The 14673-nt window shown below is 38.5% G+C and overlaps 1 protein-coding gene across 2 annotated transcripts; it reads left to right on the top strand.

Moving 5' to 3' along the window:
- The first annotated feature begins 11578 nt into the window (after positions 1-11578).
- On the top strand, positions 11579-12836 carry LOC115738304 (heavy metal-associated isoprenylated plant protein 39-like). 2 transcript variants are annotated; one of them, XM_048284622.1, is made up of 3 exons: positions 11579-11713; positions 12096-12186; positions 12322-12836. In XM_048284622.1, the coding sequence occupies exons 1-3, from the start codon at positions 11597-11599 to the stop codon at positions 12567-12569; spliced, it is 456 nt and encodes a 151-aa protein (XP_048140579.1). In that variant the 5' UTR covers positions 11579-11596; the 3' UTR covers positions 12570-12836. The 2 variants fall into 2 exon arrangements, with proteins under 2 accessions (XP_048140579.1, XP_030526769.1); XM_030670909.2 differs by having other exon boundaries at positions 11579-11723; positions 12111-12186.
- Positions 12837-14673: the final 1837 nt, after the last annotated feature.

Raw genomic sequence — 14673 nt, 5'->3', positions numbered from 1 at the left:
GCGACAAAAGTAAACTTTTCCCACGTATCAAAAATCAAGAATTTCACAATTTGGGATTGGCCTTGTACAATTAAGGTTCATGTCTAAAGATGGACCATCATCTTCCTCCAATGTCCATGTTTAAAAGTAGAGAGACGTGAGAAAGGTGCGACGACGTGCACGGTGAGCGGGGCCAAAAGAGGTAACGTCTTCGCACCGAAGATGCTGTCTCTCTATGTCTCATTTTGGGTGAATTTATTATTTAAAAAATTGTTAAAACCGTGTCCTAACACAGTCATTAAGAGTGAGGACCCGAGTAAAGTCCTTGAACTGCTTCATCTGAACTACGAGACGTAAAATTCGGGGGTATTTTCTGATATGAAGGGAAGAAAAATATTTTTTCTCTCTCAATTTTGGTGGGTGGTAGTGAGGAAGGTAGACTCTACGTCATCTTCAAATGGCTACCACCAAGTATGATTGTATAATAACGTCCCGCGCTAGAGGTGAATCATCAAATCATCGGCTCTTGTGCATAGCAGTTTACACTCTGTTGATAATATTTGAATTGGTGTCTTGGGATTTTAATTGTTGAATAGTAAGTCCTCTGGAGCCGCAATCAGTTCGCCAATCCTGAGAGGGCATTTGGGTGCGTTTGTGACGGTTTTGTCAAAGGATTTTGAGCCCACAAGAATGTCGAAATGTATGGCAACAAAATTGCAAAGGCTTTTGAGCCAGAATTAGCATTTTTACGGTGCATTTGGCAATAATTTTGATCTTTTGATTCTATTTTCTGGTTTAGTTTTAGAAAATTAGAACACGTTTGGTAACTGCACAAATGTTTATATTCATGAGAATAATTTCTCTTCCCAATTTTATTTATTTAAGTCAAATAATTACGTTTTATCACTATAAAGTCAACCTATATAGCATCACTAATAAAATGAATATAGATCATGCATAATCCATAATTAGTCTATTTATTTCACGGAGCAAGAACACATATGCAAGATTCTTATGAAAGAACATAAGCTCAATAGGCAAATTGCACTTAAATTTTGGTCTTGTTTCTTGAAAAATTACCAAAAAAGTCATAAATCAATTGTAATAATGTCGGCATCGGCCGGGCAAATGGACTAAATTGGCATAAGACAAGCACAAATTATTAAAAAATAAAAAGTAATAAAAAATATCGAGATATTATTGAAAATTGGCTACATCAAGATTGGCCGAGCAAATGGATTGAATTGACACAAAACATAAAAAATAACAATAAAATAATTAAAAATCAAAATTATTAAAATATTATTAAAAATTTATCACGTAAATGCCATGTCAATATTGACTGACCAAATGGATTGAATTTGCACAATTATAAAAGGTTTATGATTCAATAGGTATAATTGCAATAGGCTTGGGACTTTTTTTTTATAATTCTCCCATTGTTTCTCAGAAATCATTTTGGAGCAAAGAATCAACTTTCTTTCGATGCTTATTTTTGCTCCAAACCTGTTCTCGAGACAGAATAAAAGAATTTGAGAATCAAAATTATTTACATTACCAAACGGGTTTATCATCCTTTTCTGTTCCGGGAAACAGAATCGGGGAATCAGAATTGTTGCCAAACATGCCCTTAAAGACCCTTAGCCCTATGTAAGGGCAAAACCATCCAATTAGTTCTAAATCAATTGTTTGGATATCAATTGAATTTGCGGTCATTTTAATTTAGTCTTAAACAATTTCACAAAAAATAAATGCAATTTTCGCTTGAAATAGCTGACGTGGCGATCTAGTCATTGCCGACCTTCTTATGTGAAGAGATTTTCTATGAAAATTAGCTGAAAGGACAACTTTGAAATTTTGCGCCAATGTTTAAAGGAGCTATTATATTGAGAGCTTTCTTTCCTATGGGATCAAAAGAAAGACCCATCAAACTTCCTTTTATTCAGATTGCGACTTTTAAAAAGGCCTCGTATAAGGGCTGAGAGAAGACGGGAAGGAAGATCACTAATACTAGTTAGCGCTATGGATAGATTCCCAACCCTAAAAGGAAGGCTTGTCAATTCTAATAGCATGTAAATGGTATGGGTGGCTAACTTACGACCCGAGCTGTGTAGGTAAAAAAGCTTTTAATACAATACCTCTTCTAAGTGCGAAAAAAGTGCAATGAAATCAATATAAGATAGAATGAATGGTTGATATATATTTATATGATAATCCCATTCATTTATTTTCTTTGCAAATGAAAGTGCGTAGAGTGGTGTTCGAGTTCACTGACGGCGCTATACTTCCTTAGCTCTCCATTAGTCATTAAATAGGGAAAATTGCGTATCTAAATATAGAGAAAGAAAGTGATAGACCGTTTTTTGAATTGTGAATCAAATCGTCTTTTGCAAGACATGCGAAAATATAATTTGTGTTCCGTGACAGGACTTTCCGGTGTTGTTGTCGAGCTTCCCTTCTTTATTTATCTTTCTCCCATTCTTTTCGTTGTTCAACAACCAACCCGAATTCTTTCTGCTTCGGACTAGTCCAACACGAAGGAATCTCTTTCTTTCTAGGAATCCTTTTTCTCTCAATCATCAATATGTTTAAAAATTTTCCACCTTTTGTCAAAAATTTAAAAAGGCGTTACCAATTCTTGACAGGTGGCATTGTTCATCCCTCATAGGGCTCTCTCCGGACCAGAAGTTCCCACAAGCTAAATTCACACCCTACCAAAAAAATTTCCACCTTACGTCAGATTACCTTTTCAGGTCTTTCCTTTAGCGGTTCAGTCCTCCAAGGTTGCCATCCACTTCTCTCAATTTTGTCACCTTATATTATTTTCACTTGTCCTGGCTTTTAATATAACTTTTTTCTTAATGAGAAATATCGGGCGTTCTAAATGAAACATTACCTGGATTGTCAATTTTTGTAGGTGCAAGGTAGTGGGTTTAGATTAATACCGTGAAAAACCCAAATCGGTACATATGTGACAAAAGGAGGATAAAATCCAAAACCGATATACCTGCCAACTCTCACGTGTCATCATTCTCAACATTTGAAGGTAAAATTTTATGAAACCTAATGAACTGTAAAATTGTCACTTGTGTGCAATTGAAGTTTTGCTAATAAAAAGATTAGTGATATTCGAATTTCTCGTGAGACTATGTGAAACTTTGGGTGGGTTTGTTTCATGGAAAGATAAAGATTTAGAAAACATTTTCCAAAAAGTGATTCATCATTTCAACTAGAAAATAAGTTTACGGAAAATGTTTTTATCATTAACAACATTATATGCATAATTATTTTCGTGGATGGTGAAAATATTTTTCATTCATCTATTTTCACAAGCGATACAAACGATTATTTATAGGAAAATATTTTTCAAATCTCGTATTTTTTGCGAAACTTTATATTTTTCAAATACCGAAAGCTTTTTATCATACATATCTCAATTGTCAGAACCTTCCCGTCTCTCGCAGGAAATACAATACATCTTCCTAAGAATGTGTAAATCGGAGACCATGAAACATTTTATAGAACGAACAGGATATGTAAGTTCATTGGGAGGCAATTTGTGGATTAAATTTTAACGAGGTTTCCTAAATTCAAAACAATATAAACTTTACTCGTCTTCCCTTCCTTAGGGGGACTTTTATCCCTTTTTAAATAAAAATTAGCAGTGGGCATAATTAGTTAATTGCAAAATGGATATAAATTCAGATCTCGAATTTTGATTGAACCTTTTAAGGTTGGAGCGTCCCGGTATGAATTCAAATGACATCGAGAACCAAATTCGTGGGACGGCAATAAGATCGAGGACCCGAACGTGATCAGCCGTCAGAGAACAGGGACATAACTATAAATTCGAACAAGTTCTAGAATTAATGGATGTTTATGTTGCCTCAAAATACACACGATCTAGGTTGTTACTGATCATGATTTCGAGCCGCTTGACGGTTTAATGTCAGGCACGCCGGCTTTAATGTCTTATTGCTTTCGCAATTATGTAGATTTTATTTATGTGGGGTTGGGGCTATCGTGTGTGTCTATGTATGTATGTGTGTGTGTGAGGGTTAATACCATGAAAAAATAATATATTTGTGACAAATTTATCCAAAAATAATTCTTTGACCACCAAAAATTTCAAGCTAGTACACTTGCGATAAATTTACCCTTATGTTATTTTTCGTTAAATTTTACCTTCAAATTGATGAGTAATACGACACCCGGGAGTTGATAGATATACCAATTTAGGAGTTTCTACCTTCTCTTTGTAATAAGTGTACCGGTTTTAGATTTTTCGTGGTATAAACGTGATTTATCATAATGTAATGGAGAGTAAATTTGTCATAGGTTACTAGTTTAGAATTTTTTGTGGTCAAAAAATTAGTTTGGAGTTAATTTGTCACGAGTGCACTAGTTTGAGAATTTTTTTGTGGTGAAAATAATTTTTAGATAAATTTATTACGTGTACCAATTTGAGATTTTTCGTGGTATTCATCTTATATTCTATATGTTCAAAATATGTGTATATTATTTACTTCATGGGTGGACCAACTATATGAAAATCAAAGGAATCAAGTAGGGATTGGATCCATAGCAGTGAGGCTTGAAGCTCACTAGTGCCTCCTCTCATGGGTCATGGTTTGAATTAGATGGCTTGCTAAAAAAATCCTAAGCCTATTATAACAGCTATTTATTTAGTTCTAAACTTTTTGATTTAGCCCATTTAACTTTATACCCTTTGACGATTTGTCGATATAGTCGTTCCGACCAAGTTTGGCCGGCAATTGCTTATGTGGATGCTGGATATCTTATGCGACACGATCAATGTTGACTTTGACGATTTTTGCAATTTTATTAACTCTTCTGAATTTGGCGTGAAGTTAGGCAAAGAGTTCGGAATTTTTTGCATTGAGGAGCCTCTCTCTATCCCCTCAGGTGAATTTAGTAAAACCATGTCCTAAGATGTTTTATTAAAGGTGTTTTTTTTTTTTTGTTATTAGAGTATTCGGCCTTGTCTCGATACGTTTGTTAAGATTGGATCTTTAATCTGTGCTGATGGTCTCACCCAAAGCAATTTATGCTCGATTGGTGAGATTTGAATGGGTCAGTTAGTAGCTACGGCTCGAACTGTTGAGTTCAGAGGATCTTCTGGAACCCTATTTGGGAACGCAGACCTTGAAGGGTAACCGGTTTTTTTAACACCCCAAAAAAAAAATTTTTTTAATCCTTTTTCTCTTTTTAGATTTTTATAGAGAAATTTCTTGTGGCAAAATCAGAAATTAATTTCCAATGAAAACATCTTACTTCCGTTATGTTTTAATAATCAGACGTGCGAGAGTGGTGGGTCTGCACTGCTGTGTTCTGCATCTGGCACAGTGAGCAGAGCAGGGGTCTCTGCAAACTGCCTCCCGCCGTCCATTTTCCCTTTCCCTTCCCACCCCCCCCCCCCCCCAAAAAAAACAACACAAAGAAAGTTTCGGTTGACTGAATCTGTCGATTGTGCAGTTCTGTACGTTGGCGAGGGAACAGAGTAGGCCAGATAATTTTGTGGAGATTGTAATCGGATTCAGTCGTTCGCGTAAAGGCTAAGTGAGCATTGCCTGACCGGAAATGGATTCAATTGGACATAAATGCAATAGATTAGAGATTTTTTTTATAATTCTCCCATTGTTTCTCAAAAATGATTTTGGAGCAAAGAATTAACTTTCTTTTTATGATTGTTTTTGCTCCAAACTTGTTCATGAGATATAATATGAAAATTTGAGAATCGTAATCATTTACGTCACTAGACGGGTTTCTCATCCTTTTTTTTTTTGTTTCGGGGAACGGAATCGGATAATCAAAATCATTGTCAAACATGCCCTTAAAGACCCTTAGCCCTATGCAAGGAGAAAACTATCTAATTAGTTCTAAATCAATTATATGGATATCAATTGAATTTGCGGTCGTTTTAATTTAGTCTTAAACATTTCCGTAAAAAAAAATAAATGCAATCTTTCCAGGTCAATTTTCGCTTGAAATAGCCGACGTGGCGGTCCAGTCAACGGCAGACCTTCTTACGTGAAGAGATTTTAAGCGAAAATTGGCCGAAAGGATCATTTTGAAATTTTGCGGAAATGTTTAGGACTAACTAAGTAAAATTGAAAAAATTAGGATCAAATTGGCATCCGTGCGATATATGTAGAATTGATCGAACAATTTCCCATGATGCAAATCACACCTAACATTGGCATTCGTCATTTTCGAATGTTGCTTTAAGTGTTACTGATTTTATTCTTCCAACTTTGCCCTCATTATTGCGGTCAAAATAACTATATGAACCAATCGTTTCAGATCCAAATTTGGTCGCCGGCGTGACGCATCGGCGATGATCACCGACGTTCACCGAGGGTGGCCAAGAGTCGCCGAGGGTCTGGGTTCACACGTCGGTGTCAACGGTTGCGGGCCTAGATCATTGAGGGTCTGGACTCGCACGGGGTTTAGGTCGCCGAGATAGCGTGACCCTTGGCGTCGCATCGCTTGGGCCGACCGAGGTTGGACGACCGTTCATGGCCTTGCAGGGCCTCCCCGACAGTTCGATCATCGCCAATAGTAGATATGCTTCGCCCACGGTGCAATGCCTCCGTTATGCAATACCACACCCTCTGTTTTTCTCCAAATCTCTTCCAGACGCGCCCTTCCTTAGTCGAATTTGTCGACAATGACTTGGCTCATCTTCTTCTAGAAAATATTGTGTGAGCTCATTTTATGGACGGTGTAGTGGACAGATAACATCGACATTCAGATTGGCTTACTAGTCTAGACTGTGCTTACGCAAAGGGCCTATCGGTAGAACAGAAAATTAAGCGTTGAAAGTTTAAGTACTTCATTTTAGACGTTGATGATCTTAAGTGCTGAAAATAGAATTAAAAAGTTGTGTTTGATAACAAAAACTCGGTGACTGAATGTGCTCTGTATCTTATAGCACGAAAAATAAAGGGTTAATACCACCAAAAACCCAACTGGTATATATATAATAAATTTATCTCAAAATAATTTTGTAATCACATAAACCATAAGACTGCTACACTGGTGGCAAAATTTACTAGCCAGGTGGTGCCTTGGTCACAAACGGAGGATAAAATATCAAACCGGTACACCCGTCATCTGACACGCGTCGTCCATTTTTTTTTTTTTGTAAGGTAAGTATGTATATAACTTTTCAAGGTGCCAAATACAAGAGAGGACCGAACACAAAAACCTCGTACCCATCATTACACTTGGAAGTGTCCCGAAGGGTGCAAAGGTGTAGCGGTCAAGAAAGACACAACAAAAGAAGGAACTAGAGACCTAAAGAGCCAAACAATGGCCACTGTAGGAAGAAGTCAAGAGCGAACCAACAGCCAAAAGAAACGCTAATCTAAGCAACGGGCTGATCCTCAAAGATAGAAGGGGAAAGGCCCCAATTTCTTTGTATACGCCTGTTGCGGGGAATGTCATCAATCAGACCAAGTGACAAGCTCATTTTGATTGCACTTTTTTCACACTTAGAAGAGCTATTATATTAAGAGCTTTCTTTCCTATGGGATCAAAAGAAAGACCCTTCAAACTTCCTTTTATTCAAATCGCGACTTTTAAAAAGGTCTCGTATAAGGGCTAAGAGAAGACGGGAAGGAAGATCACTAATACTAGTTAGCGCTATGGATAGATTCCCAACCCTAAAAGGAAGGCTTGTCAATTATAATAGCATGTAAGTGATATGGCCGGCTAACTTACCACCCGAGCCTTGTAGGTAAAAAAGCTATTAATACAATAGCTCTTCTAAGTGCGAAAAAGTTGCAATCAAATCAAGATAAGATAGAATGACCAGTTGATATATATAATATTTGATAATCCCATTCATTTATTTTCTTCGCAAATGAAGTTGCGTAGATTGGTGTTTGAGCTCACCGATGGCGCTCCACTTCCTTAGCTCTCCATTCGTCATTAAATAGGGGAAATTGCGTATATACATGTAGAGAAAGAAAGTGGTAGACGGTTTGTTGAATTGTGAATCAAATCATCTTTTGCAAGACATGTGAAACATACTATGTGTTCCGTGACTGGCCTTTCCGGTGTTGTTGTCGAGCTTCCCTTCTTTATGCATCTTTCTCCCATTCTTTTCATTGTTCAACAACCAACCCCGAATTATTTCTGTTTGGAACTAGTCCGACTCTAAGGAATCTCTTTCTTTCTGGGAATTCTTTTTTCTCGTCGAGTACTCGATTCTTTGCTATATAAATATATATGTAAAGATATATTTTTCTCAAATGAGAAATCGCGCGATGCATGGTGGCCCTCGAAATTAAGGTTCTCGTTCTTTCAAATCGAGAGAAGCGAGAGAGGTCCCCGACATGAATTTAGACGAAGAGTAGACTTTTTTCCACACACGACAAGTTTTCGCCATTCTGGGGACGGCCCAAAACGATGAAAGTTGAGGGGGTAAACTTGGACCATCTTCGTACTGTAGCCTCCACCATTCTCTTTGTTAAAATTGGGCAAAATAACGCACATAGTTCTTGAATTTCGATACAATCTGTAACGGCGTTCATGAACTTTTAACATGTTTAATATGAGAACTTTTGTCTAATGTGCAATATCGTTCTTGATGTTTCAGTTTATTCAACATAGTTTTCTCTAAACTTTGATCCAATGTTAAACGTGGTCCTTCAACTTTTGAACATTTTCATATATTTTAAGGATTACATTGAATATTTACCAATTATTCAAGAATTATGTTGAATAAATTAAACGTTTAAAGACGACATTATATTTAAAGATCACGTTATGTAAATTAAATATTTAAAGATTATATTATGTATTAAATTAAAGTTTAGAAATTATTTGTGCTATCGTCTCAAGATAAATGATGCGTGATAAAGGTGCACCGATGTGCACAGTGAATGAGACCCAAAAACTTGGGTCTTTCCACCTAAGAGGCTGTCTCCTTGTCTGCTTGATGTTAATCTGTAAATTTCCGACAAAAAATAATCTATAAATTAAAAAGAAAATTCATTAAAAACTAGGGTAGTTTTATTATTGGTGAGTTTTTTTTTTTTTTTTTCGCATGTGTTTGTAAAGTCGATGCGTTCGATCCGTGCAAGCCCGACGAAGAACGATTTACGACACGATTGGTGAAATCTGAACGCGTAACCTTCAGTTCCAACTGCCGAGCTAGTAATGTTGCTGAGTCCCGGTCGATCATGGCGATCCTAGATGGTTTTTAGTCTGTTAAGAATGACTTGGCTCATCTTCTCTTAGAAATACATTGGTCAACTTTCATTCTCTGGACGATGTGGTGGACAAGGACAATTAGAATTTACTAGTTCGACTATTCTTGTGCGAAGGGCTTGTTGCTAAAAAAACAGAAAAAGAATCAAGTGCTGCTGCAAATTTAGGTACTTAAATCTTCAATGTTGACAATTTTGAAGTGTTAACAATAATTTAGCCTCGCAATCTTGTGGATCTTTCAAGTGTAATTAACAGTTACGATTCTCTTGTGCCTAACTTACCATTTGATGCTCCAGAAATGAAGAGCTGCAGATGTTTCGTGGCATGTGATATCCGCATAAGGAGAACCACAATATGAGCTGCAATACTCCGGTTTTCTCCGAGGCTATCGTTCGCCTCGCGAGCTTTTCGCTTTCAGGTTCACAGCGGTCGAATCTGCTCCGAGCAACTCATGTAATTGCTTTGGCTTTTGGTAAATTCTGGTGACTGGTCAGGTCAAGTTACAGCATTTGAACGTGCCTGCCAGGAAAGAGGCAGATAAGCATATCTATGGCGTCCATGATCATAAACGGTTCAACACAGGATGCTGAATCCACATGACTTGCTATCATTAAGTTTCGGCATTTGGACATGAGCTGCAGATATGACTACGACATACATTGCAGACTTACTAACAGGGAGTGGCACATGCTCAGGAAAGGTTGGATCTTTCAAGTGTAATTTACAGCTACAAGTCTCTTGTGCCCAACTTACCATTTGATGCTCCAGAAATGAAGAGCTGCATATGTTCCGTAGCCCGTGATATCCGCATAAGGAGAACCACAGTACGAGCTGCAATGCTTCAATTTTCTCCGAGGATGTCGACCTCCTCGTGAGTTTTTCGTTTTAGGTTCACAGCGATCGGATCTGCTCCGAGCAACTCACGTAAGTCTTTCTTGACAGCTTCTTTGTGAGGGCGGGCTTTCGATCTTTGGAGAATGAAGGTGGTTGATCGGTGACTCACTCCTAGAGGCAGAGGAGACAAAACGAGTCTAGAACTCATATTTTAACTCGTAATTAATGGTCTAAGTTGTAAACGGATAATCTTAAGTTTTAAAAATAAGCTTAAATGTGTCATAAATGAATTATCTTAGGTGAGTTATAATAAATAATTTTTTTTTAATAAAAAGAAATCTGGCAGGAGCTTGGCTGGCCACAAGGTGAGGACCACAAAGACCTCATGAAGAGGGTCGTCGGCCCTTGCATTTGGCCGACGACCCTTGCCAGGCTTAGATGAAAAAAAAGAGGAAAAGATAAAACGAAAAATGAAATTTTAAAAAAATGAGTTCTTTCTTTCATTTTTCAATTTTTTTTCTATTATTTTTGTGATTTTCTTAAAAAACTATTAAAAAAAACTGTCTACAGCGTCCTAGTGATATAATTACTTTACACTTTTATAAGAAATAAATTTTTCTAAATTGGATTACATATGAAAGTATTTTTAATAATATGAGTTGGATTGGGTATGAGTTGGGTATGAATTGAGAAACTTGCATAGCAATAAAAAGGTCATAAACGAGTTATATAGCGCAATTTGAGTTGTACCATTTATGATTCGACTTGACTAGATCCACCCATTTGACAGGTCTACGCACTCCAGACTCCCAATAAACATCGGTGCTTAGTAAATATCTCAAGAAAGAAATCAAAACACCCGGCGATAGTTGTGGTGAAGAAACAAGGTTTCGATAGCAGCCTTCATGTGCTTGGTTAAAAAAAGTTGTGCTAGTGAAATTTTTTTTTTTGGATCGAACTCGCCAAAGAATTGGTGTGGTGTGGACTTGTTTATTATATCATAAGTGACTTGTGACTCGTTAAATATGTTGACAGTCTCGGATCTAGCTCACTACCGGCCTCGATTTTTTTTTTTTTTTAAGACAACGTCGTAACGAAAAGGTTGACCCCGTCAACCGCGTGGACCGACGTACGGTCGAGACTCACAGCTTCGAAAGTCCCCAACTCGCGAGGGGCGACTCGACTGAGTCACTTTCAAAACAGTACTTCAAAAGTCCCGAGTCGCGAGGGCGACTCGACTGAGTCACTTTCAAAACAGTGCTTCAAAAGTCCCGAGTCGCCAGGGGTGACTCGCCTCTCTCTCTCTCTCTCTCTCACACGCGTGCACACAGAGTTTTTGATCGTCTGGACGCGTGAATTTTCTGAGAAACCGTGTGGCTCTTTCCCGCAAAAAGTTAGTTTGTTGACTTTGATTTTCGGTCTCCCAGAGCTACTGGTCAAGAACTTATCCCTTTCGTTCACACGCACCACCGTCCTCCGAGAAACTTCTCATTTCACGCACTCTCATGCTCGCCGCTATATAAAGCAAACCGTTTCGTCTACGATGCGTGCACGCACAAACACACTCTGTTTTTACTTGCGCCGAGTGTCATTCCGAGTGTTCTTAGCTTCCAAATCAAAAGCCAGAGCAGACACAATCTCAGCACTTGGAAACCCAAGACAAGATGATGGTGAGATTTCGTTTTCCTTCAAACAAGTTTTCTTTTTTCTGCGTATATGTGAAGTGGGGGGTTCTTGATGGCATTCTCTCCTGGGTTTTCTTGAGACACTTTTCTTGGCAATCTCTCTGTCTCGAGCTTCATGAGTTGTCTTTTGTTTCTTTTGCTGTTGTAATTGTTGATGGTATAGCATGATTGTAGCTGTTCATGTGAATAATGATGCTAGGAATATCAAACGGTGCTTCAAGTTCTTATTCATTGCCGATTATATATGGCCAACTTTGTTTAGAAGCTAGTCTATCACAGCACTTGTGAATGTCTTGAGTTCAGTTCGTCGTAAGAGATTGATATTTACTCAAAATCTAACTGGGTTTTTGCTTTTCTCAAAAACTTTTGCAGAAGTTGGTGGTGAAAGTGAATCTCCATAATGACAGAGACAGGAGCAAGGCCATGCAAGTAGTTTCTGGTTTTGGAGGTATTGGATCTCTCCGTTTTTTTTTCCCTTCGTTCTGCCACTTGAATGTTCAAATCGCATACCTGTAATAGCAATAATCTTGTGCTTGAACTGTTCCGCTTCATCACTAACTTTTGTCACATGGTGTTTTTCCAGGGATTGGGTCTCTGAATATGGACATGAACGACAGCAAACTGACGGTATCAGGCGATTTCGACCCGGTCAAGGTGGTGAACAAACTGAGGAAATCTTGGCCCACAGAAATCGTGAGTGTCGGACCAGCTAAGGCAGATGATGGCAAGAAGAACGAAGATCTTGTAAAAGCCTATGAGGCATACTATTCCCCGCCGCTTACATATTACTACATGCCCCATGAAGAAACCCCGAATTGTGTTATATGTTGAAATTCTTGGTGCTTCCAGACCAAATCAGGACTTGGCCTGTGCACCGGAGAGGATTGAATAAGGTTGATTATGCCTTATGAAAACTACAACAAGTGTACCCTTTTTAGGATATCAGACCTTTTAGTGCGTCTTTCGATTTTCATTTGTACAAAGGGTTTCTCTGTCGGAGAGATTGGTTTTCAGTTGAGGAACTCAAAGGCATGGAAGAGCCATGATGTACTTCATTTCAGCTAGCAGCAGTTGCAGTTAGCTGATGAGCTTAGCTGGTATTTTTCCTTTAGCAGCTTCTTGACAAAACTTAGCCTCACAATCTTGTGGGGGGGTGTTCTGCCGAATGATAAGATTCTGAGAACGAGTTAAGTTCAGATGCTAAACCCGATCCATGCTGCTGTCATAACTTAGCCTCACAATCTTGTGGAGGGTGTTCTGCCGAATGATAAGATTCTGAGAACGAGTTAAATTCAGATGCTAAACTCGATCCGTGCTTCTGTCATGGTGAATCACAGTAATTGCTTTGGCTTTCGGTAAATTCCGGTGACTGGTCGGGGTCAAGTGACTCCGGGGCAAGCTGCAAGCAAGCAGGATATACTCAGCTGAAAATTTCATGAAAAATTCTTGCCCAAACCAAGAGAAGAAAGAGCGGCCTTAGATTGCACGCAGGATGTACTCACTTAAATTGCGTTGCTTGGAAGAAGTTGACGACATCTCCATTATTCACGGACTAATGCGTCTTCCCCGGAGACACCGAGGATGGATCGCTGTCTTTTGTTCATCTTTGAAGATATTGTCTGTACTTGCATGCCATTCCATCCTGGTTAACAAGCTTATAATGGTGGAAATTCTTCAGAACCGGTGGCAATGGTTGTCATTCCGTGGAATTTTTGCTTTTCAGATTAAGGAATTTATTTTCCCAACTTTAAGTATGTATATATATATTTTTTTTTACCGCACATAATTTTCCTTTGACGAATCATTTTCAACAAATCAAATATGCTGAAGTCTGAAAAAAAAAACACACACACACACACACACTTTCACTCTAATCTCAAATCTGACCCACGTCCGAAAATCCCTGCCGATTTCTTCAATAGTGAATTTTGAAAAAAAAAATGAGTTAAGAAAGACTTGATCTGTTTGTTTGAAAGAAAATTATTTTTCGATATTTTGTCGTATATATGACGGAACACCAAACGATACATGAAAAACGATTTTTCGAAACTGAAAATGACAAGTTTAGATCGGAGAAAAACTATTTTCCCTTCAATTAATAAAGAAATCACTTTTCCTAAATCACTAAATAAATCAAAACGAACTATTTTCTTTGAAACATATTTTTATGAAAAATATATTTTTTTTATCATAAAATTTCTTCGGTGAAACGAGCACAGCCCTGTCTAATTTCCTAGAGTTGTCTTGATCGCAAGGTGCATTTTCAATGTGCCTCGTGATTAGCGTGGACTGGCGACAAGAGCTCGAAACTTCTTCGTCCGCTTTGCATATTCTGTGTGAATTTAGTGGGATACCCATGCGAGTACCTCATCTAGTGTTAGCTTCATTTGCTAACCAATTGCCATCGTTCTAGTTCTCATGGTATCACCCAGTAAAATATTTTCACACATTCTCAAAAATTACAATTAATGTTGGGAGGTACTTGTTGATCGTTATTCCACATCATTCCGCTTGATTTGGATCTACACAAGCTCTTGATTTTCCAATACCGAAGCGTCTGTCAGGATACGGAGATAAAGGCGGACGACTTGACGTGCAGTGAAATGGCCCCGATTGGCACCTGGTCGAACAAGGTCACCAGGCGGGTGCCTACGCTGCCGGTCGAGTCCGAGTGCCCTCTAGCGATTGCGCTAGACCGAACAAATTCATTCCATTCGATTTGAATCTACACAAGCTCGTTGATTTTCGGACACCGAAGCGTTTGCGAGGCCATAGAGATTGAGGCGACCGACTCGACGGGCAAGGAAATGGCCCGGCTGATGCCTGGACAAACAAGGCCACCGGGCGGGTGCCCGGACACGAAGAGTGCCCAGGTTGCCGGCCGAGTGCGAATGCCTGCTAGCTATTGTGCTTTCCAGCGCAAAACTCAGTCTAG

The sequence above is a fragment of the Rhodamnia argentea genome, chromosome 8 (genome assembly GCF_020921035.1).
Source record: "Rhodamnia argentea isolate NSW1041297 chromosome 8, ASM2092103v1, whole genome shotgun sequence".
Classification (NCBI taxonomy): Eukaryota; Viridiplantae; Streptophyta; class Magnoliopsida; order Myrtales; family Myrtaceae; genus Rhodamnia; species Rhodamnia argentea.
The sequence above is the reverse complement of the archived record's forward strand: the minus strand, read 5'-3'. Positions and strand labels throughout refer to the sequence as shown.

Bases quoted from the DNA above. Each gene is read 5' to 3' on its own strand.
- LOC115738304 (XM_048284622.1), top strand. From the start codon at position 11,597: ATGCGTGCACGCACAAACACACTCTGTTTTTACTTGCGCCGAGTGTCA. The intron at 11,714-12,095 runs CAAGATGATGGT...TTTTGCTTTTCT, and splicing joins CAGCACTTGGAAACCCAAGA to CAAAAACTTTTGCAGAAGTT. The intron at 12,187-12,321 runs GTATTGGATCTC...GTGTTTTTCCAG, and splicing joins AGTAGTTTCTGGTTTTGGAG to GGATTGGGTCTCTGAATATG.